We start from the raw sequence: 24271 nt of genomic DNA on the forward strand, positions 1-24271 counted from the left end.
AATAGTTGGTAAATTAAAATAAAATGCAAAATAAGAAAATCATGCTATGAGAAGATGGGACATGCAAAGTTGATTTCCTATATACAGAAGTAGAACTCAGAACTTGACATCACTCATACTACATTAATCACCTGTGGTTTCCTTTGTGCCAAGTAATTCTAAAAGCTTTTTTTTTTTTTTAAATCTAAGTTTAGTTAACATACACTGTATTATTAGTTTTAAGGGCAAAATTTAGTAATTCATCAGTTGCACATAACACCAAATACTCATTCTATCAATTGCCTTCCTTAATGCCCATCACCCAGCTTTGCCATCCCCACCCCTCCCCCCTCCAGCAACCCTCAGTTTGTTCCCTATAGGTAAGAGTCTCTTATGGTTTGTCTCCCTCTGTTTTCATCTTATTTTATTTTTTCCTTCCTTCCCTTATGTTCATCTGTTTTGTTTCTTAAATTCTAAAAGCTGTTTTTGTTTAGTTGCTAAGAGGATAAACCATAACTATTCAAAGATAAAGTACCAAGCTTGAGATCTCGAACACTAGTTCCAAGGCTATACATGAAACAAAACTGTCTCAAAGATTATTTGATAAGCCAAGTAAAGGACAAAATTCTTTTGGCTAACTCTGCCACACATACGGACTTGCACACAGAAACACGTATGTGTGCAGTCCAGCACTTTAATCTTTCTCAGAAATATAAATTTGAAATCCATGCATTGTGTCTCCAGTTGCAAAAAAACAGAACTTTCCTGTTGAAATAAGTATCTTAAACATATCAATTTTATTAGGAAATACTTAATTATTTTGTGTGTAAATATAAGTTCATGTGTATGCATACCCTCACATAAACAATATTTAGGCACAGATTATATTGGTTTAAAGATGATCAAACACTACTGTATACATTAATGAGCAGTTATTCAAATGCCAAAAGATTTGTGTGCTTTGTACCTAAAAGAGGCATTGCATTTCTACAGAGAAGACTACTATAGAAAAATAATCAAGTTTTTCCACTTTAACACCTGAAAAGCTGAGTACATGTTGCAGATCTAAAGGAGTGTAGTAACCAAGGTCTAGAAATCACTTCCCAAGCTTCTGCTGTATATTAAGTTTGGTGTGTGTGTGTGTGTGTGTGTGTGTGTGTGTGTGTATGTGTATGTGTGGTGGGAGTGGGGGTGAACGGCAGGGTACGAAAGGATTAGGCACCATGAGAGCAGTCCTAAAAATGTGAGCGAAAGAAAGTAGAGAATTCCTATGCTTCTCTCTTTTTTTTTTTTTTAAATTTTTTCAATTTATTTATTTTCAGAAAAACAGTATTCATTATTTTTTCACCACACCCCGTGCTCCATGCAATCCGTGCCCTCTATAATACCCACCACCTGGTACCCCAACCTCCCACACCCCCGCCCCTTCAAAACCCTCAGATTGTTTTTCAGAGTCCATAGTCTCTCATGGTTCATCTCCCCTTCCAATTTCCCCCAACACCCTTCTCCTCTCTAACTCCCCTTGTCCTCCATGCTATTTGTTATGCTCCACAAATAAGTGAAACCATATGATAATTGACTCTCTCTGCTTGACTTATTTCACTCAGCATAATCTCTTCCAGTCCTGTTGCTGGAAAAGCTGCAAAAGTTGGGTATTCATCCTTTCTGATGGAGGCATAATACTCCATAGTGTATATGGACCACATCTTTCTTATCCATTCGTCCGTTGAAGGGCATCTTGGTTCTTCTTTAAGAGCTGCACTTAATCTTTGCAGAAAGAACAGCACGCTGATTTCCCTTACTCCAACAATTTTAGCTTATGGCGGAATGTATTTCATATCCCTACCAATTCGTCCTAATCCCTGAATATTTCAAAGGAAATTTCAGATATCATAAATATCATGGTATTTTATCCTTAAGTATTTAAATATACATCTTTTTAAAAAAAGACTCTTAAATATAAGCACAATGGTATCTTCAATCTTAAAAATACTATGCCAAAAATTAATAAAGTTTCCTCAATTCTTGCAGAGATGTTTTTCTTTATATTTATTCTAAAGATCACGTTCCACTTATTTTGCCCTGTGGTTTCTTACTGAGTCTATATTTTGCCTCCCAAAGTATACTTTAACACATTTCTCTCTTCCCTAACTTCTATGGAAATGAAATTTGACATAAATTGTTTCAACAATAGCATTTAGAGTATTTTGGAAGAGTGGCTGATGCCTGCTTCATAGATAAGTTTCTCTCATTGTCCCTCTTCTTAGCCAAGGATTGTATAGAAGCTGTTCAAAGATTAGTATGGCGAAGTGATCAAATTCAGAATGCCTTATATTCTAAAGAGAGAACCAGACATGGATATAAATAACTCTACTAAAAAATATAATATGATCTATATTTAGATATTTCATACTGCTTGCTTTTGTATCAGTATTAATTGAGTGATAAAGTTTTGATTTCTTTATGATCATAAAGCTGGTGTAGAGGGAGGGCCCTTGAGACAACTCCATCAAGCATAAGAACTCCCCCCCCCCCAAAAAAAAAAGAAAGAAAGAAAGAAAAGAAAAGAAAGAAAGAAACACAAGAGCTCTCTGGAACACTCTGGGGGATTTGATGGATAATCTTTAAGATTCCTTCTAGCTCTAAATCCAGAGTGATGATGAGCTGTATGGTACGATACACAAAGTTTTTGCAAACTCATGAGTTCCCTTAAAGCTATCCTTGAGCAAAGCTATGGAATATTAAGGAGAAAAAGATAGACACACAGCATTTCAGCTCAACTGAAGCATTTCTGGATTGTCGATAATTCTACAAGTAGACTTAGAATAGACAATGTATCAACATGCTTCAGTTCCTCTTGCAAGCGAAACAAAATAAAACACCTGCCAGGGACAAGAGCTATACATCTGAAGAAAAGTGACAAGGAGCAGGAGAGAAACTCCAAATGTAGGCAGTATGGTTTCATCACATATGCTGGACGTTTATTTAATGAGTGTGTGAGTTTGTGTATTGTACCTTTGGATATTTTTCAATGCGTTTTGCCTCGTATTTTGTATTCCGCTCAGATTCATGTGTCTGTTTCTTTAGGCACAGACAGCACACATTGTCCTGGAAGATGGAACTAAGATGAAAGGCTACTCCTTCGGCCATCCATCCTCTGTCGCTGGTGAAGTGGTTTTTAACACGGGCCTGGGAGGGTGAGTAATGCTCGGGCACCAAGGTTTTCTTCTTCCTCTATGTAGAGGACTAACTAGATGATCTTAGTCATGGTGGAAAACTGAAATCATCCCATCATAGTAAGACTACACATGATCTTGCCGTTGCCCTGTGCTCGAAGTCGTCTCTTCCAGCATAGATAACAAACTCCTCCCTGCCGTGGTAAATGAAAGAGAACATGGACACTGGTTTTCCCCTTAAAAATAAAGCATAAAATTAATTCTAGAAACCTAGAGCCCAAGGACACAAGTCATAGGAGATTACTTAAATGGCTTCTGTCGGAGAAGGTATGGATATGATTAAGGTAGAAATTGAAGTAAGGAAGGGATGGATAGCACAGTCCAGTGCCATTGCTTTAGTGAAGTTAAGAATCAGCCTTGCAGATCTGATATGAAGTACCATAAGGAGCTGAGAAAGTTCTTAGGTATTCTGTGTAATTTCACACGCTGGTAAGAAAGGTGAAATAACAGATCCGTTTATTGTCTTAAAGTAATCAAAGGGAGAGCAGGTTCATTGATCTGATGGTTCCAAAATTTATCAATTGAGACCCAAGTCAGTATTTAAGATCTGCTAATAGGTGTGCAGCAAAAAGATCAGAGATGCTGCAGAAATCACCTAGCTGTCCTTATTGACCAACAAATGGTTGTTCTCTGGGAACAAGGAGGCTGAAGTTCTGGTCTAATTTTCAATGCTAACAGGTTATGCGATATTGAGAAAATCACTTAACCTTTCTGAATCCTAGTTTCCACATATAAAATGAGGGACCTGGATTAGACAGTAATTTATAGCGGGGATTAAAAAAAAGACTAATCTATGAGTCCTTTAAAAAAATATGACTGGATGGTTTCAAGAGGTTTCCCTTAGAGAGTCAATGAACTAAACTTCTTTGGAGTATTTGACAAATTCTTTTAGGAAAATTCCGTTAACCTTATAAAGACAGAGATGTTGGGTTAACTGATATGGAAGTTATTAACTGACGAAACTTTCTTTATATTATTAACATACATTTTTCTCTAAACTCTTGGCTCTGTCTGAAATGAAGAATATTAGGTGGGTTTTAAAATAGTTCCACTGGTGAGAACATTAAATTACAGTGTATGAAAGCTGTTTGCAAAGTTTTGCTTCACCAGGCAATTATTTAAGCTTTCCGACAGCACTAATTACTAGCTGTGTTAATATACCTGCCAACAAACAACTGTTTAATATAGATCAGAATGATGGAGGGCACTGGAGTTTTCTTCTCTGTGATAGATTATGGGTAATAAATCTTGTCACATCACAAAAGTCAAACAGGACCTGATGGATTAATTTGCTTCTAACACTGCAGTTCTCTAGGACAAGCTGTATTTATTCACTTGCAGCGAGAGTATTGTAAGCATATGTTTAAAAGGGAATGGTCAGTTCTTTTATGGAGAGAAAGAAGAAAGGGAAGTAAAATTAAATTAATTAAAGATGTTTTTGATGTAGGAAAAGGCATTCATTAATAAGATTAGTCCACAGAGCCTATTTTCCATTGAGAATTGTTGCTTTCATTCATTGTGTGTCTCGCTCAGTAAGGTGGCTGATAATTAAAGGGGTTATTTTGTTTTTCATCTTCAAGAAATGCATTTATATTGTGTGTAAGCCTTGGTTAAAAAATTATCAGTTCCTGACAGGTGAGAGGCATCTGAGAAATTAGCTGATGGAGGTGTAGATAAATATTACAGCACTCTAGTCTCCTCAGGGGTTGGAGAGCTGAAAGACTAAGTGTTTTGTTGACAAAAGTAGTTCTGGGAGGACTTTGTCTTGGATGGGGTTGAAGAATTTATGTTGACTATTGCCCGAGTTCAACTTTATTGGTTTCAAGGTTGTTGATTCTGTCCCCCTCAGCACCTAAATTCATTACCAGTAGTAATCCACAAGAAAGATTTGGTTTAACTCTTTCTGCAGAAAGTGAAAATGTGAGCGTGGGTCAGAGGGCAAGCGGGTCGGTGGGGTGGGTAGGGTCGGGGGAAGCCTCACTTACACTGTATTCCAGGGCATGGAATAGCTACAGATAACTCCTGGTATTTACTGGAATAATGTTTCTTACTATTCAGAATGAGAGTGATATATATGCATATATATTAATATATATATATAGATCATAAAATTGAGAATACGTTCTTAACTTTAAAATGAAGATCTAATGCATTTCTGCCTAATTCTATGCCAGTACTTTAAAATAGTTATTCTGAATCTTTTGATTTAGAAGTCAGAAGTGGTTCAGGGCAATTTTTGTGGGACTGATTTTCTTTTCTAAGTTGATAACTCTCAAACTTGTATAATTCTTTCTAAAACTGTTTTGAAAAACAACTATATTGAGTAATTCTCTCAGGGAATATATGTATTCTTATTTTTCCCTTTCTCCAGAGTTTAAAATAAAAACCGACAGCCTTTATATTTTTGGGCAATTCTGCCAGAGAAATTAACTCAGTCATTTTAAATGTTGAACGAATTTTAATAAACATAGACACCCATGCAGTCACCAGCGATGTAATCAGGATAGTCTTCAAGGTTCCTGAAAACTATTTTTAAAAAAACTTAAAGATTTTTGACAATTAATATTTTGGTGAAACTGGCAGCCCTTAATAGTAAATACCAGTTTGGATTTGTGTCTGGAAGGCAAGGGGAAACTTCAGGATACCTGAAAACTTTAACTAGGACAATCTTATAGAAATTCCTTCATTCCCTATGAAGGAATTTCTCAAGGAATTAAAAAGTTTAAGAAGTTTAGGGATTGAAGATTATATAAGAATATGTCTTAGTACTTACGAGTCAGTTTAGGTTAAAAGCAGAATCAGACCCATAAATACAGAGAACAAGCTGATGGTTGCCAAAGGGAAGGGGGAGGGGGAGGATGGGCTAGTGGGGGCAGGGGAGTGGGAAGTACAGCCTTCCGGTTATGGAATGAATAAGTCACAGGAATAAAGAGCACCACAAAGGAAATACAGTGATGCTGAATTATAATAGTCTTGTGTCATGGCAGCTGGGAGCTATGCTTGTGGAGAACAGATCATAACATATAGAGAAATTGAATCACTATGTTGTAAACCTAAAACTAATGTAACATTGTTTGTAAGCTATACTCACATGAAAAAAAAATTTTTTTAAAGGTCAGTTTGTCTTTTCATAGAGTCATATGATGCGATACATTTTTATATCTGATCATAAAATTTCTTTAGATTTGCTAAAATCTAGATGCAGCCTTATAGGTTTTTAAATTAACGTTCTCTCATTTCCGAGGATTCAGTAGTTAAGAGTGTGTCTGTAGATTGTAGTTTTGTAGTTACAGACATCTTTTTTGTTGTTGTTGGTAATTTTTTGGCTTCTTTACTCAGGTACCCGGAAGCTATTACTGACCCTGCCTACAAGGGACAGATTCTCACCATGGCCAATCCCATTATTGGGAATGGTGGAGCCCCTGACACTGCCGCAGTGGATGGCTTGGGACTTAGCAAGTATTTGGAGTCTGATGGAATTAAGGTAGTGCCAGTGATGACTATTTAAAAGGTCTCAATTTGGGGCACCTAGCTGACTCAGTCTCGAGAGCATGAGACCCTTGATCTCAGGGTTGTGAGTTTGAGCCCCACCCTGGGCACAAAACCTACTTTAAAAAAAAAAAAAAGAAGTAAAAAGTCTCAGTTGGGGGGGGGGATAGTTGATTTATTTTTAAGAATACAGGATGAGTAAAGTTTCTCCTCAATACTATAGGACAACCCATTAAATTCGTGCTCTCAACCTTATTCCTGTGTATTATGGGAATGATTTTTAACATGACATAATTTTGAATTTCATTTTTCATGGCACTTTGCATTTATTCTTAATGCCTTGGATGAAATTTGGTTTAATTTGGAAAGATGTTGTTATAAGTCTAAATGACAAGTATGCTACAAGAAATGGTGATGAATTACCTTTTAAAAGGTCTTTGGTAATCAACTCTGTATCAAGTATTTGCCTTTTAATCTTATCCTATTTAGGGGCTGAATAAAAGATAGCTTATATGCCAGTCTAAAAGTAAACACATTTTTTCCTAATCAAAATAAATTTGGATAGTATTAAGAATGTGGACCATATAAACAATTAAAAAATGTATAATCCAAATTCATCACTCTATTTTTTTCCCCACTGTATTTTTGAATGACTTGGACCGATCATTTAGCTTAATTCTATGTCTCACAATTTCCCCCATATATTCAGTCTCCTTTAAATGTAGATCGAAAATTATGTTTAATGTACGGGAAGATAATGTAATCTAATTATTAATTAGATTATTGGTAAATATCATGGAGAAAAAGCACCAGGGTGCTGACATGGGGGACCTAGTTTAGTCACAGGATTTGGCAAATGAGGTAAGACTATTCCTCGACATGGTAATTAAGGTGACAATGATGTTTTTTAAGAGAAAATTATTGATCATCTTTTTTCTTCAAGTCTCCAGAATTTTAAGCCTTGAATCAGTGGATATAATAAAGCTTTTTAAAATTTTATTAACTTTTTTCAGTGTTCCAAAATTCATTTTTTTATGCACCACACCCAGGGCTCCATGCAATATGTGCCCTCCTTAATACCCACCACCAGGCTCACCCGAAACCCCATCTCCTCCCCTCCAAAACCCTCAGTTTGTTTCTCAGAACATGGTTTGTCTCCCACTCGGATTTCCCCCACTCATTTCTCCTCTCCAGCTCTCAAGCTTTTTTTTTAAAAAAAATTGCAAATGGACTCGTAAAACAAGTCATAAGAGTTGGATAATATTTTCTGCTCACCCCAACTCCCTGTCTTTCTAGGTTGCAGGTTTGCTGGTGCTGAATTACAGCAATGACTACCACCACTGGCTGGCTACCAAGAGTCTCGGGCAGTGGCTGCAGGAAGAAAAGGTGAGAAAAAGGCTGACCTGTCTGGACCAATTCTCTTCTGTAATACTGAGGGCCACACATTTTTAGTTTAATCCACTAGGTGGCACTCACACAGGCTGGGTAGCATTTCTCTTTAGGGAAAGAGCCTAGAGAACATTTTAGATTTTTTTATTTTCTTGAACCTCTTAATTTTCCCATCCCTTATACCCACGATTGTGATATGTAACCTGAGTCGTGGGTTCTCGGATCAGCTTTACCGTTAACTAGCTGTGTGATTATGTGCAGATCAAGTAATCATACCATATTTTCCAAATCGTGAACTCTTATGAGGATAAACAGATTGCTATTAAGTTTCTTTTGGCTTAAACATTACGACTCGATGACATATAATTAGATATAACCTATTTGAAGTGGTAATTGAAAAGTGTTATAAACCTTATCATATACTTTCCTTAGTTTAAGTATTATTGTTCTAATCAAATAAGAGGATTCTCCTGGTTTGAATGTCAGACGTACTTAAAGTTAAGGGACCTGCTATATTTGGCTTCATCTCTAGTGTTGCCGTAGCTGTTTTCTGTTGCTTTGGAGCCTCTAACTGACAGAATATTATTCTAAGAAAGCTCTGCCACACCAATGAGCGTTGACCTACTGAGGCTATATGGTTGCTTCTTTCTGAAAATCAAGGAATCTTGATTTTGACTTCCTGGGTTTCATTTTTTTCCTAAATTTTAAAGGGGAGAACAAGGCATCTATTTCACCACCTGAATCATTACTATTTCATTCTCAACCATTATCCAAATTTACCTCCATTACCTAGACAGCTAATTTTTGTAATGGTCATTTAGGACACCCTCCTTTTAATGTTTCCTTTGTGTCACTAGGCAACTGATATTACAGCTGCTCTGTGTCAGAACTAACGGTTTGAGTATAAACTTCATCCATGACTTGTTAGTTTGTTTTTAAAATGTTCTTTGAATCATCTTTCATGATCACAGACATATAGACTAGAAGACGGTCTAAGATAGGGACATCTGGGTGGCTCAGTTGGTTAAGCATCTGCCTTGGGTTCAGGTCATAACCCCAGGGTTCTGGGATTGATCCCATATCAGACTCCCTGCCCCGCAGAAGGTCTCCTTCTCCCTCTGCCTCTCCTGCCCACCATTCTCTTAATCTCTCTCTCAAATAAATACATAAAATCTTTAAAAGAAAAAAAAAAAGGTCTAAGATAGTAACCAGTTCATCTCCTTCTGTGTATAGGTGAATAAAAACTCCTTGCTCAAACATCACTCAGACGAATGGTAGAAGAAAAGAAATTAGAACCTATTTTGCTGTTTCCTAACTCACTGTCCCTTTATTTTACCACATCTGTCTCTATCCAAACTACTCAAAAAAAAAAAAAGAAAAGAAAACAAATGGTTATATTGCCTGATTTCCTAATCAGGTGGGAAATCTTATTAGAGTCTGACTACTTAATAAGCATCCTCAGAGGGGAGCCTGGGTGGCTCAGTGGGTTAAATCCTCTGCCTTTGGCTCGGGTCATGATCCCAGGATCCTGGGATCAAGCACAGCATCAGGCTCTCTGTTCGGCTGGGAGCCTGCTTCTCCCTCTCTCTCTCTGCCTGCCTCTCTGCCTACTTGTGATCTCTGTCAAATAAACAAATAAATAACATCTTTAAAAAAAAAATAAGCATCCTCAGAAAAACGTGTTGAGTGTCTAGTAGGTAGCCAGAGCTTTTGGCTCCAAATGTGGATTTTCATAGTCTTTACATATCATTGCTTAGGAAATTCACAAATTCCATTATTTATATATATAAATGCATGTTATATATATAAATATGTAACATTGCCTATTTACTATCCTGTGTAAAAAGAAACAATACTGTAGCAAAAGATTGATGTTCAGAATTTCTCATTTTTTATTCTGAGGAAGGACCTGGGTATTAAGAGTCCTGTTCCCAAGTGGAACAGCAATTTACCGTGTTCTGACAACACAGTCACCCTGGGTCAGAGAAAAGAAGGAGGAGGGAAATTATTTACTGCTCAAGAAGATAGATGATGAACAAAATAAAAAAGAAGATAGATGATCTCAGTTTATAACTTGAAAACAATATGCTGGATCTAATTTCCTCCAATTTCACTGTCACTACAAATTCTATTTCTTATAGGTCCCTGCAATTTATGGAGTGGATACAAGAATGCTGACCAAAATAATTCGGGATAAGGTATGATCATCATCTTTAGCCAACTCTATGTTTCTCTCTCTCTCTCTTTCCTTCTCTCTATCTCTCCCTGTTTACATATATATGGTTTATCTACTATATGCTCTATAAATGAAAAAATATATATTCTATTTTTTCTCAGTGCTTGAGGAACCCAACAATATGTGAAAGAACAAATCTGACCAATTTCTTGTCATTTGGGCCTCTGTCATCTTGTTTTACTATCTCGGATGTCATTTTCAAAACTGAATACTTGAGTGGGATGTTTGTTGCTGGATGGACAGCAGATTATTGAGTGCCCACTGTGTATTCACTATGCCAGAGAGTCGAGGCCTAAGTCAGCCCACGTGACAGGGGTAGTGAGCCCAGTGGAGAAGGTAATCAGGTGCATAACAACTTTGCCTCAATTCAATACTGACCTGCTGAAAGAAGCAAACCAGGAAGTGTGCAGCATTAGTGCTATTATTTGTTTAGTCTTCTTGGAGGGGTTATCTGTGAAATTAATGAGTTATATTTCATGGGTGTGTCTAATGAGCCCTGCATACGCTACCTCAATTGTATAGTCTTTCTTGAGACTGTACCAATGACCGAGGTGATGAAAGATAAGTGTATCTTTTGCTTGCATATCTGATTGCTGAACAGTCCGACCCCTCCTTTTGAGACTATCTCATTACCATCTGCTTGCTTCATCGGTTGTAAGAGGAGGGTACTAATTTTTCTTTTTTTCTTACATAAAACCTTCATATCCCAGAGCAGAAAGAAACTTTACCTCACCAATTTTAACTAAATTCCCCAAATGTTGTTAAAGTTTTTCACTGAATCATATTACCTAAAAAAAAGGATGGGGTACCTGGGTGGCTCAGTTGGTTGGTTAAGCGTGTGCCTTCGGTCATGACCTTGGGCCCTGTGTGGGGTGGGGGGGGGGTCCCTGCTCAGCAGGAAGTCTGCTTCTCCTCCCTCTGCATTCCCCACCATGGTCTCTCACTCTGTTTCTCACATAAATAAAATCTTTAAAGAAACAAAAAGGAAAAAAGAAATGATACAATTTCAAAGTGAAATAGACTCTTCAAGAAAATATGTGGTTTCCTTGTTAGAATGTATATTGAGATAGGATCTCTGTAAGCAGAAAGAATGGCTTTCTGAAAACGGCTTTTTGAAAGTGAGGCACGGCCACACACCCATGACCAGAAGGAAGACAATGAGAGTTGACACAGTCCTTCCACTCTACTTCTGATTTTACTTCCTCCTCCGTACTTTTCCCGAGAATAGATGTTAATGAGAATGACCTACTGGCGCTTTCTACCCTCACTCATTCTCACGTGACTAATTCTTTCCTTAAGGAATATATTTCAGAAGGAAACAAAGGCTTCTTCCCTTTCCTCCAATGCAGTGATTTCCTTGGAGAGAGGCAAATCAATGAATTATCTTGATTCCCCTCCTCCAATAAAGTCCTGATTTGTAATATGCTATTTTGTAAATAGATAAAGCTAGACTTCCTAACAAATAAGTAAATCTCAAGACATAGCTAATAATAAGAAAACATTTGCCATGTTCAGGCTAGCAAGGCTAATCTGTGAAAACTTCACGGAGGTCTGAACGTTCTTTAAAGTGCAGGGCCTTAGGGACACCAGGACACGAACAACCGAAAACAGTGAACATTTTCAATGCTACTTTCAAAAGTTGTGATTTACATAGCACTTTATATCATTTTGTAAATGAATTTAACTATCATCATATAATTAATACTTCTTTTCAATTTTCTTCTGTTTTTAGATTTCTTATTTTCTTCTCAAAAGATTGTTTTGTCCACGTCGCTGCTGAACTATCTTTAGGTCATGTGCACTAAGGGAATAGGTACCCTAAATGCTCTAATTTGCAGCAGCTTGAAACTTGGAGAACCGAATTCTGATGCCTTTAGAATTTGCTTACTCCAAGGGCCAGTCTCAGACCTTTAAAAAAAAAAAAATGAATTGTACATTCCACAGTGTTTCTCAAAATGGACTGTACAAATTACTTCATCTTTCCAGTTTGAGAAGATGAGGAACTTCTGCTGATGGTTTTAAGTAATTATAAAGACATTTAGATCTTGGAGCAGCCGTTTAAGTCCCTGTGAATGGATCCTGTCAGCACCTTGCCTGGTACTCCCTTTGAACTGTCTAATTTTTTTCTTTGATAGGGTACCATGCTTGGGAAGATTGAATTTGAAGGTCAGCCTGTGGATTTCGTGGATCCAAATAAGCAGAATTTGATCGCTGAGGTTTCAACCAAGGTGAGAGATTTCCCTTCACATTTTCTAGTTTTATTTCTTATAATATCAAAATCTTCACGTAGGCCGAGGTCTTCATCCTGAAGCACCAGACTTGAGGGAAAAAAGATCTCATAGCTGCTAAAATATATATTACAAATCAGTGCATTTAAACTTAGTAAATTTTACCTGCTGCAATCCAGCATCAATCAGAATGACCGTGGAGAATAACATTTCATGAAGAATTCCAGCTGTGAGAACTTCCGGGCACCAGGGCCTTTCCTTGAGAAAATGTTATGAAAAGGCTGAAAATCGCCAGACTAAGAGCATGTCAGTTTCAGAGAAAACACATGTTGATATTATCTGGTATTCCCGTTCCTACGCCTAGTCACATGGAAACGGGGACCAGAACGATGGGTCCCTGCCGATCAGTACTGACCGTGGTGCTGATGCTGGATGCAAACATGATTCACAGGATGCCGAAACCTGAGAAATAGGAGTTGTTAAAGACAGCGAATTTTAAATTAGATATGTAATTGCTTATATATTTGGAATTTGATCATGCCATATGCAATATTCCCTGGTTTTTAACTGTAAAATTTGCCCATACTATTTTTCCTGTAGTTATTTCTATATGTTCCCTTGTGAAGTGATTTCATTTGAAACAGTATGAAAAAGGGCTATTTTTCCTTTTAGTATTGAGAACTACCTTGAGGATCTAGTGCAGCATTTTCCACATGTGAGGAACACTGACCTAGAGAAAGTCACCTTAAAAAGAATTCTGTGGTAATAAGGTTAAAACCAGTGCATAATACATTTCTTCTCTTCAAGAGTCATAATGTAAATTCACATATTCACGTGTCTGTGAGGTCTTCCTTAAAACTGCTGTCATTCTGTATGGAGAGTATATAATGTATTTGTGTACAGACCAGCAAAAAGGAGCCTGTCTGTATTTTTATCTATGTCAGATCAAGAGAGAGATCGCAATGGTGAAAACTGACCCCATTTCTTAATGCTAGCAGAATTGAATAATTACATTGCAGCTGTGCTAAAATGCATATTTTTATCAGATTATATATATTCTGTGTGTTTTGTTTTGATATGGTTGATAGCTTAATTCATTGTCTTGTAATTGCAATTTGATGTAGCTACAACTAGATGGTAATAGTGCCTTATGTTGTAGGAGAAGCCTAAGGTTAAAAATAAATCCACACTTTTTCAAATTATCCGATGAGAGAGATTATCTCTAGCATTTATGGATCAGCTCAGAAATAATTTCCCCAGATCATGGAAAGAATTGAGCACTTTTTCTCTAGAATAGTTAGCAGGGAAAAAAAATCGTGACAAACTTTATAGATATTTTTTTCAAGTACGGTCTAAGGATTATGATTTCCCATCCTTTAGAATTTGTGGAGAGTGGAGAGCTGATGTTTCAGTTAAAGTAAAATGCTCTTTCAAATATCCAGGTTGCAACTTTCATCTAAAATCTTTTGGAAACATTGAAATCACCCTAAATTCAGAATATGCTAGGTAATTCTCGAAGCTGTAATCAGTGTGGGCACCCAGCCCTCTAGGCTTTCTCTCCGTTTCTATTATTTCTCCTTTTATGACTTTGGGGGAACTGCTTCTTGGGTAAATGCCTGTGAAAATGGATCTGACTCCAAGCAGTGCTTTAGCTGTAGGTAATGATTATGATATGCTCAGGGATCCTTTTATGGAGTCTACCATTTAAATGCAAATGATCGCATGGTAACCTAAAGAGAGCAGTGGTCTACACTAGCTTAGCAATCCTCTGACTCTCATACTGATTTTACCCATTAGCCCCACTACAGAAGCCTAATGCACAACAGCTCTGCCCCATCCAAACTTTATTGCAAGTTGAGGAACAAATGGTATTTAAAGCATGATGTATCTATTACCACATCTGTCTAGTACTGAATCACCCAGTAACACTTGAAAATTCCATTGCCACTGGTTGTTAATGTGGCAAAACATGGGAGAGATTATTGTCAATTATGGAAGTGACCAATTTCTTAGGGATCATTGTTATTACTATAATCAACATTTTATATAAAACAGCAAAGTACACTTTCCCTCATAAAAACGATACAGTTTGTGGCACTCTCTGTGCCTGATAAATTGACTGTTAACTGCCAGTCATTCCCTAGTAGTTAGCAATCAGTCTGTTACCAATATAAGTGCAAAGTGTCCCCAGATGTGTTTACGATATTGCTGTGTTGTTCATGGCTTGTACTTCCCTCTCACGCTCTGCTTGTCAAAATTGCAGGATGTCAAAGTATATGGCAAAGGAAACCCCACGAAAGTGGTAGCCGTTGACTGTGGGATTAAAAACAATGTAATTCGCCTACTAGTAAAGGTAAGTGATGTGTTCCATCTCAAGGGTGAGGATTTGTAATATTGATCTTTAGTGTTAAACTGATTTCCTTCCTCTGTTTCAGAGAAAACTTGGGCATTCCCCTTGGAACATCAGGGGATCTGCTCTCTTCTTGTTGTCTTTGATCTATAAAATAACACTTGTATCCCTGTTAAAATTAGTGATATAGACTATGTTTTAAAAAAATCTTTAGGGGCCACCAATACAGAGAAGAATGATGATGGTTCTTACCATGGATTAACTGACATTCTGAGACATGCCATGTTTACTTTCTTCGGGTTTAGAAATGACCAAAAATTTGGAGTCAGTTGGAGAACTCCTCCATTGGACTACATTCCTCATGTGCCAAATGTTTGCAGGGATCATGCCCTAATATAGTACAAACTTTCACATTCCAAATCATGATTTCAAATTCTTGTCAATTTATTAACACAAATTTGCATTTGACTCTTCAGTAGCAGATGCTGTCGATGGCCTCTCTGTATCTTCTTCTCATTTTACCATTATAAGGCATTTTGTCCATCCAATGTCTGCACTTCATTGCTTGAGGGCTCTTTCTTGATGTTTGGAACCTGCTGGTAGGCAGGAAATAACACAGAATTAATGATCCTTGGAGCAGTGCCATTCAATGACTAGAGAAGACCAGTGTATAAATATCCCAATTCCTTTGCCCTGTCAATGAGCTATCTTGAGAATGAGTAGTCTACACTGGCTCTCAGAGTTCCCTAGTGGGCTGAAACTCCAGTTGTCCATAGTGCTTGGTAATGCATACTTTATTGGGGTGCCTCACAGTGTCAATTTCCAGTGTTTCTTCTTAGAAACCTTTCCAGATAGGCTTCTTTCCCTCAAATCCTTGTCCCAGGAGATGCTTCTAGGGAAACGATCAAAGATATTTTCCTGTCCACTTCTATATATAAAAGTTCTAATTATTCTATCAGAGTATAGATACTACAGATAGTGTGAGAAAACTCTAGGAAAGAAGACTGATGAAAATTTGGTCAGATTAAAAAAAAATTGAAAAATGTAAGAGGTGGACCAAGTTAAATTTTGCAGAAAATGGATTTTTTTTTTTTTTTCCCACTCTCTCTACTACAGGTAGTGAAAATGATCAATATTCCTCAGTGCCTAGTCAGGAATTCTTTAGGCTCTGAAGCCTCCTGAAATATGGGAAAATGTGTTATCTATTTTTTCAGGATCAAAACTTCAGTGATGTTTTTTCCTCCACTTTCTATTGATCACTGACTTCCTACACATCACACAAAATACAGGGAGCCACCAAAGAATTTTTCACTCAACATTATTTATTTGAATTATGTGCCATTTTCCCCTCCCCTTTAGCGAGTGGTTAGTCAAGAGAAAGTCTAGGCAAAATTACACTTTGGCCAAGAAAACTGTTATTGACTTGATCACTTTTGTCCTTGTTTCCCAGCGAGGAGCTGAAGTGCATTTAGTTCCCTGGAATCATGATTTCACCAAGATGGAGTATGATGGGCTTTTAATTGCTGGAGGACCGGGGAACCCTGCTCTTGCACAACCACTAATCCAGAATGTCAAAAAGGTGCAGTAAACCTGGGGGTGGTATCTATCTGTGTGAGGTGGAGGGAGTCTGTGCAGCTGGAAAGGCTGGAATCTCTTTTAGGTGTTCAGATATTCTTTAGCTCCTATCTGTGACCTCTGAGGCAGTGTCAGCAGATATTGTATGGGGGGAGCCAGTGAGGAGAGGGTCCCAGAGGAAAAAGAACCTTTCTTCAGGCAGAGTAACTGGGATTGTGTCCTCAAGTGAAGAGAGCTTGAGTCCAATCTCCAAATGTGTCTTTCTATACAAGTGTAAAATGACAATTCATGTTTCTCATCATGGCCTGGGGGCCTATGACACCCTCGAGTTTCTGAAGAAATATCAAGTTTTGTTTAGTTTGAATATTAAGTACATTTTAAAAAATTCTAATGGTACACATTTGTCAGTCATATTCTTATTTATAGTCTAGCTTTTTATTCAATTCTCCTTTTATTCTATTCTCCTTACCTTTTTAATTAAGAATAAAAGGGATGTTTCATTTTTATTCCATCAGAGGCAGCATCTTTTTTTTTTTTTTTTTTTTTTTTTTTGGAACAGTACTCCTGGCTAATAAAAATTCTCCCTGATTTAGATTTTGGAGAGTGACCGCAAGGAGCCATTGTTTGGAATCAGTACAGGAAATTTAATAACAGGACTGGCTGCTGGTGCCAAAACCTACAAGATGTCCATGCCCAACAGGTAAGACAGTTCTGCGTCTGTTTACAGGTCAAACTGGTTCTGAAACACTGTTAATAACTAACTGCAAAAGCCTTATAGAACTTATGTGCCATTTTCTTCAGAAAAAACCAGATAACTGTACTATTACATGGTTCATAGTTGTCTGACTCCCCGATACCACTTTTATTGCATTTTTGAAAGGCAGCCTTCTCTAACAATAATGTTGCTGTAGTTTAAAGTTATTTTCCTTCCCTTGGCATAAATCGAGGTTATTATGCTCCATCATATGATATTCCAAAGGAAACTTCTCTGCCTTCCGAGCTAAATAGCAGAGCACTGATAACGTTGTAAGACTCAAGAACCAGGAAGTCTTCAGATCCTCTCCATTTTGCTTCCTTACCCTGCATGATGCTGGTTTATTCAACATGGCGCTTTCTTCCCCCAAAGCCCACCCTCTTCGTAAAATGTAATTCAAAGTTATTCAGGACAGAGTTGTCATCTCTTTATCATTTCCCAAAAACTCTCCTCTGGCTTTAAAATTACTTATCTTCCTTAACATAAATTGTTATTTGTCTCTCCGTTAAGCTCATGAGCCACTCTTAACTTTTTGTTATGAGCTCAGTTCTCCCTTTGTACTGATTGTAGAAGTTTAATAGACCTGGTATTTAACACACAGCAAAGCTTCCTGAATTGATTTTTTTTGCTAAAATTATTGGGATTAACAATCTGTGACTTTTCTCACAAAGTAATTTCCACTAAGCAATTGAAACTTTCACATTTTAATAGGATTTTCTCATCCACTATTTTACAATGAAGGTGTTTATCGTCTTCACTTTTCCTTTTCCCTATTCTTTTTCTCCTTTTTTTCTCCAGAGGGCAGAATCAACCTGTTTTGAATCTCACAAACAGACAGGCTTTCATTACTGCTCAGAATCATGGCTATGCCCTGGACAACACCCTTCCTGCTGGCTGGAAACCACTTTTTGTGAATGTCAACGACCAAACCAACGAGGTGAGTGCTCTCAATAAACCTGTTCAGTTGGCAATGAGTAAAGCAGGGCTTTTCATATTCTGTTAGCCAGACACTGTGTGTGTGTGTGTGTGTGTGTGTGTGTGTGTGAGAGAGAGAGAGAGAGAGAGAGAGAGTATGTGTAAGAACTCTTTTTATAGCTTATTTTCCATCGCCCTCTGCTTTTTAAAAAGTTACTTCTGTCTTATTCTCTCATCAGTTGGCTCATTGAGATACCCTCTTTGAGTGACTGTCTTCCACGCTCATTGCTAATGGACAGCTGGTGGAGATCTGTTTGGGCCTGTCTGTGTGGGTCTCTGAGACTTACTTGGCTCTGAAGTAGCCTTTGAGAAGACCCTCAGAGAAGTAATCTAGGAGTTGGAGATAAGAAGATTTGAGTTTATTCTGAACAGACCCTGGGAAGGGGTCACCCAAAGGCTATAGACCAAATCAGTTTTTTTTTCCTTCTTTTTTTTTTTTAATTTTTAAATTTCTATTTATTTATTTATTTATTTAATTTTTTTTTTTAAAGATTTTATTTATTTATTTGACAGAGATCACAGGCAGGCAGAGAGGCAGGCAGAGAGAGAGGGGAAAGCAGGCTCCCTGCTGAGCAGAGAGCCCGATGCGGGGCTCGATCCCAGAACCCCGAGATCATGACCCGAGCTGAAGGCAGAGGCTTTAACCCACTGAGCCACCCAGGTGCCCCCAAATCAGTTGTTTTTATGAAGAAACCACATTTGGTTGAGTCTTCGTTGGCTTATTTTATTATGACTGTTAGCTGTTGGAATGTCCTTGAGCATTTAACTCTTTTTTTTTCTTTGAACTTTATTGTCTGCTGAATAATACGTAGCCCTGGTTGACAGTCATTGTTACAGAAGGAATTTCTCCTATTTCTTGTTCTCTCAGGGAATTATGCATGAGAGTAAACCCTTCTTCGGCGTACAGTTCCACCCAGAGGTCAGCCCGGGTCCCACAGACACTGAGGTATGTTAGGACTTGAGGCCTATTGTACACTTAATTTTTTTTAAAAATCAGAAATGTATTTATGTGAAAACTTGAGAAACAAACATCATCACCTCAGATGATTTAGGTACAGAATATTTTTCAAGAAGAGTGCCTTGATAACACATGTATGTTGCATTAAAATTTCCCCATGAATATCATGGAGGAAATTTCTGTGTTTTTTAAAATTTAAAGTGGGAAAGCCCTGAAGAAACCTGACGCGATGCTGTTTTTATTTAAATCGTTATCATTCTAATATATTTAGTTCTGAAATTTACAATTGTTGTACTATGCAAATGAATTCCCTCTTGCTCTCTTGTTCTCATAACTGAAATGAAATTTTAATCCCCCATCTGTGACTTCACAAAAATCCCTATGGCAACTGGTTGTGTAGCCAGGAAGAGTGAATAAACAGCAGCAGGAGAAGGAAGAAGGGCAGGGGTACTCGGGAGGGGGGAGGGCATGCACACACATATATATGAGTCAGATGGCTTAAGAAAAGAACCAGAAAGAATGCTTAGAGGAGTTTTGTGTTTAATTTAAATATTTTTATTTTGTGTGTGTGAGCTTTCGGTTCAGTGCTCAAGGTCACCTTTTCAAACAAGAGCTTGTGGTGACACAGAAAAGTCTGGAAAGTCTGGTGTGACTTCCTCTCCCACACCTTAAAGCCTCTAGTAGTAATGCTGACAGCTCCTCCCTGTCAGCACGTACTCGAAAGACACCCAGGTGAAATGAGGAGAAACAGAATTTTCCCTCTGTAAACTCTATTTCTCATTCCTGAATTGGCTTTTCAAATATATATGTTCTGTTCATTTTTTAATATTTTTAGGACGAGATTCTTAATACCTCAAATCAGTATAACATTACCTGCCCATGATGAAATGCATAAAGAAACTTAATTACATGGATTTTTTTGGCCTAATACATGCTGAATACCTTTTTTTTTCAAATTTCAAATTTAAATATTTTGCCCATAGTAGTACTTCGTATTAGGAACATTGAAATTAAGACATGCAATATTAAGTAGCGCTTAATCCTTTTTTTTTTTGGTCCTGTCAGATAGCTTGTAAATGAGTATCTTCATTGAAATTTGTCATGTCTAGTGACACAATAGTAGTAAATTCATTAGTATAGTTTAAGAATAAGCTTTGGAGGTATTTTTTGAGCTGATAGAAATTTTCAAAATCTAGTTATTTCTAACTTTAGGATGTATAAGTAATATAGCTTTAATTTCTTTTGTATAACTAGAGTTTTATTTAGAAGGATTCATCTAGAAGAAAATAACTCATAATTAAGGGGATGAAGCATGACATTCTCAGAAGGCATGATCTGAAATGTTCATTGTCTGCTGAAAACTTGCTTTTGATAGGATTTGAAGTGAACAATGAGAAATGTTTATTTGATCTAATTCTTATAGTAGTAAATATTTAGTTTTTGCCAATTTGGCAGAAAAGCAAAAAACAAATATTGTGTATGAATACTTATCCTAAAAAATTATTTGTTATTTATTTGAGATTCAAATTTAACTGGGCGTGTATATTTTATCTAGCAACCTGATGAGTTTTATAGCTTCTAACTAGTTGGATCTATTTTTTTTTTTTTCCCAGTACCTGTTTGATTCTTTTTTCTCACTGATAAAGAAAGGGAAAGGTACCACAATTACATCCGTTCTACCAAAACCAGCTCTGGTTGCATCTAGAGTTGAGGTCAGTATATGTGGATTCCTTTCTGGTTTGGGTATTTTTGATTTTTTCTCTATCATATGATAATTTTTTAAATGAATGATGTTAACCATTTTAATGGCTGTAAAAGACTACTGGTAATATTTTAATTACCCATTATTTTAGCATCTAATTGTTTGGTCTGTTCTTGGTGTGTTCACTGGAATTTTCATGTTTTTGATTTAAAATTATACCTTTTACAGTTTACTTCTAGAAATTTGTAATACAATAATTTAATAAAGAATAGGATTTTAGTTTACAATTTGACACATTCTGTTACTTAATATACTATTGTTTTAGGTATGATTGAGATATAGTTCAGATTACAGAATCATTCATTATAGGTGACAGAATTTTTATTTCAACTAAAAGAATTATTATTGGTCATCGTGAATAGAAAAATATGATTTTACCTATTAAGAGCAAATAGATAAGGAGTACTATAGCACAAACTTGAGTCCTTCTTTGTGTGAATGTATAGGTTAGTATGATAAGATTTCTACACATTTCCTTCATAGTTACACCACATATATACCCACATCATTATTATATAAAATTTAGAAGAATGTGTATATAGTTTCAAGTATATATATACAGATTGGCTTTTTATAAATAAAGGTAATTGAATTAAATGTTTACATGAAATGATAATTTGAGTTGGATGACCTGTTTTAAGGATTTCCATGGTAGCCTCTTGTCCTCAGATGGAAATGATGGAGGTAGCCCACCCACTCCATGTGGAATCAAATTGTGGGTTCTTGGTAAGCAAAGAACCCATGTACTTCCTGCATAGTGTTCTCAGAACCTCAACTCACGTTCTTCAGATGCTTTTCTTTTCTTAATGGTGGGGAAAAAAGATATAATTTGGGATTTTGCCGCATCTTTGCATGTGGTAGGCATCCAATAAGCATTTGTTGAGGCAAACCAAGCTTCCCAAGTCATTGTCTTTTGCAGTGACCAGGAATATCTTTCTCCATGAAGTCTTTAGCACTTGGGGCTAAAAAATAAGAAGAATCATTATTTGCTTGGAATCCTATGTATGATTTATAGAATTTCAGTATATTGTCAAGACATGAGCTTTTTCATCTTGCATTTTCCGTAAATATTTCTGGCACAAAGAGTAAAGGTGAAAATGTGAATATGAAGGTGCATCCATGGGCCCCTTGTCTTCTGTGCTTTCATTCATTTGTTATGGAAGGCCCAGAGTCCTGCTTTATCTAGAAGAAACCTATGGAGTATTGAATGTAATACATTTAAGTTTTAGAGAGATTCTTGTCACACACACACAGATGTGTAGATCTACATATATATTTATGTAGTAATTTTTAGATATTTATGTATCTTTGAATAAAATGTAGACCTCTTCTCAAAATTTTTTACCTAAGTGAAAAAAACTTCATGAACATTGGAAATTGCTTTGAAATTAGAGATTTTTAAATTGTTTATGTTTTTCCTGATGAATCACAGACCTGTGCTGCTGAAACAAATAGTACATTATATGTTACTTAATTGAATTTGAATTTAAAAGGTTGTTAGTCTTTTTCTTCATGTGTTGAATTTAAAAGGTTGTTAGTCTTTTTCTTCATGTGTTTTTTGAAACATTGTACTTTAAATCACGATGTAAACCTGGACAATATAGATAGACTTCCCTGCTCTTGAAATTGCCTCTTTTCCCCATCTTGCTAATCAGAGCAATGCCATTTTCTTATTGCTTACAGGTTTCCAAAGTCCTTATCTTAGGATCGGGAGGTCTGTCCATTGGTCAGGCAGGTGAATTTGATTACTCGGGATCACAAGCTGTAAAAGCCATGAAGGTGAGAGGTTTCTGTAAGAACTAATATACTCCTTTAATGAGTCTAATTAGGATTTCATAATTTAGATTTATGGCACTACCTCTTTTCAAAGTCACTGTAATTGATTTCCTTAACAGTTTCTCACACATCTTACATTGAAGAAATTTAGACCACACGTGAAATTTTCTACTGTCTCAAACTTTTTTGCACACCCATAAATCAAGAACGTGAGAGTGATCTCCAAAATTACCTGTTACCACCAATTTGTACTGAAAACATAAAAAGCCATGTTTACAGATGTTGCTCATTTCTTTTGAGGCAGTGAGCATCTAAAATATATTTGTCTTTTGTGTGAAAGAGGGAATTTGGGGATCCTTGGTGCTGTAAGATATTGTAAATGTTCTAGAGGATGCTTCAGGCATCTCTGTGGTTGACATGGCAAGATTAAGTTGAGGGAGCAAAGGCAGCAGATGACTTTTGCCCAGCTTTAGAAGTTATTACCTGTCACTAGGGGACCCAATTTAACCATGTATGACTTGGGTTGATGACTGAGCAGAACGATTTGGCGGATTATCGGGTAGAAATGAGGATTGGATACTCAACATTGGGAAAAACACCCTCCCTGTTCCTTTGAAGTCTTTCAAGATCTCTCCAACCCTTTGTCAGCAAAACAAACCTTTAGAAAAATTTCACTGTATATGTAAGGTATTTCTAAGAAAGAGCTAACTTGGCTTCTCTTTGGTGTCCTTATTTCCTAGGATAGTCCTCATTTTGGTGCTAATCGGCCATCCAGGGACAATATGAGCTTTCTGCGACTTTGCCTCTGGCTTTGTAGTGTCAAGCCATGCACCAGAGACCTGGCTAGGAGAAAGCCACACAGACAAGGTGGCGGGAGACTAGGACAACAAACACAGAGAAACAGTTGGCCAGAATTTTTCTTTTTCCATTTTTTTGTACTCGTACGCTATACACAAAGATTTTCACCTGACAGTTCTGTTGAAAAAAATAGAATGCAGTCCCCAGTTACTCTTCTTTCTATATATTTTTATATTTTATTGCCCTTTTCCATACATGCATGAGTACACACACATACACACATATGTTTTTTGTGCACGTTTTCAAGGAGTACTTTACTTCATTGTACTATGATTAATTTCTTTTTATATAATTAGCGGATGTCCAGTGGTTTAGATTGGTTAGAATACAATGTAAGTGTGTTCAGGTTTTATAAATACAATTAAGCAGCCTATGGTTTTTTATTCTGGTTGGTAGCTTTATAAAGAATTAATATTTTCATAGCCTATATATTTTTATGTGCTTTACATTTGTTAGGTGAAGTTATATATTTTAACCAAATAGAAATTATTTGTGATAGTATTATGATTAATGAGGAAGTTAGTAGAAATGAATTTGTGGACTAAATATTTATTTACTTATTTACTTATTTATTTTTAAGATTTTATTATTATTATTTTTTTTAAATTTTTATTTTTTTAATTAAATTGATTTATTTATTTTCAGGAAAACAGTATTCTTTGTTTTTGCACCACACCCAGTGCTCCATGCAATCCGTGCCCTCTAT

At 36.6% G+C, this 24271-nt stretch overlaps 1 protein-coding gene across 1 annotated transcript in view; it reads left to right on the forward strand.

Moving 5' to 3' along the window:
* CPS1 (carbamoyl-phosphate synthase 1) overlaps positions 1-24271 on the forward strand; it is a 123680-nt gene that overhangs the window by 19528 nt on the left and 79881 nt on the right. Inside the window, exons 2-13 of the mRNA XM_032354679.1 lie at positions 3067-3176; positions 6555-6699; positions 8001-8090; positions 10235-10291; positions 12465-12557; positions 14821-14910; positions 16358-16486; positions 17076-17182; positions 18035-18173; positions 19080-19157; positions 20783-20881; positions 22615-22710. Of these exons, the coding sequence (XP_032210570.1) occupies positions 3067-3176; positions 6555-6699; positions 8001-8090; positions 10235-10291; positions 12465-12557; positions 14821-14910; positions 16358-16486; positions 17076-17182; positions 18035-18173; positions 19080-19157; positions 20783-20881; positions 22615-22710 (1233 nt within the window). The remainder of the gene's footprint in view (positions 1-3066; positions 3177-6554; positions 6700-8000; positions 8091-10234; positions 10292-12464; positions 12558-14820; positions 14911-16357; positions 16487-17075; positions 17183-18034; positions 18174-19079; positions 19158-20782; positions 20882-22614; positions 22711-24271) is intronic.

This window comes from Mustela erminea, chromosome 8, assembly GCF_009829155.1.
Source record: "Mustela erminea isolate mMusErm1 chromosome 8, mMusErm1.Pri, whole genome shotgun sequence".
NCBI lineage: Eukaryota > Metazoa > Chordata > Mammalia > Carnivora > Mustelidae > Mustela > Mustela erminea.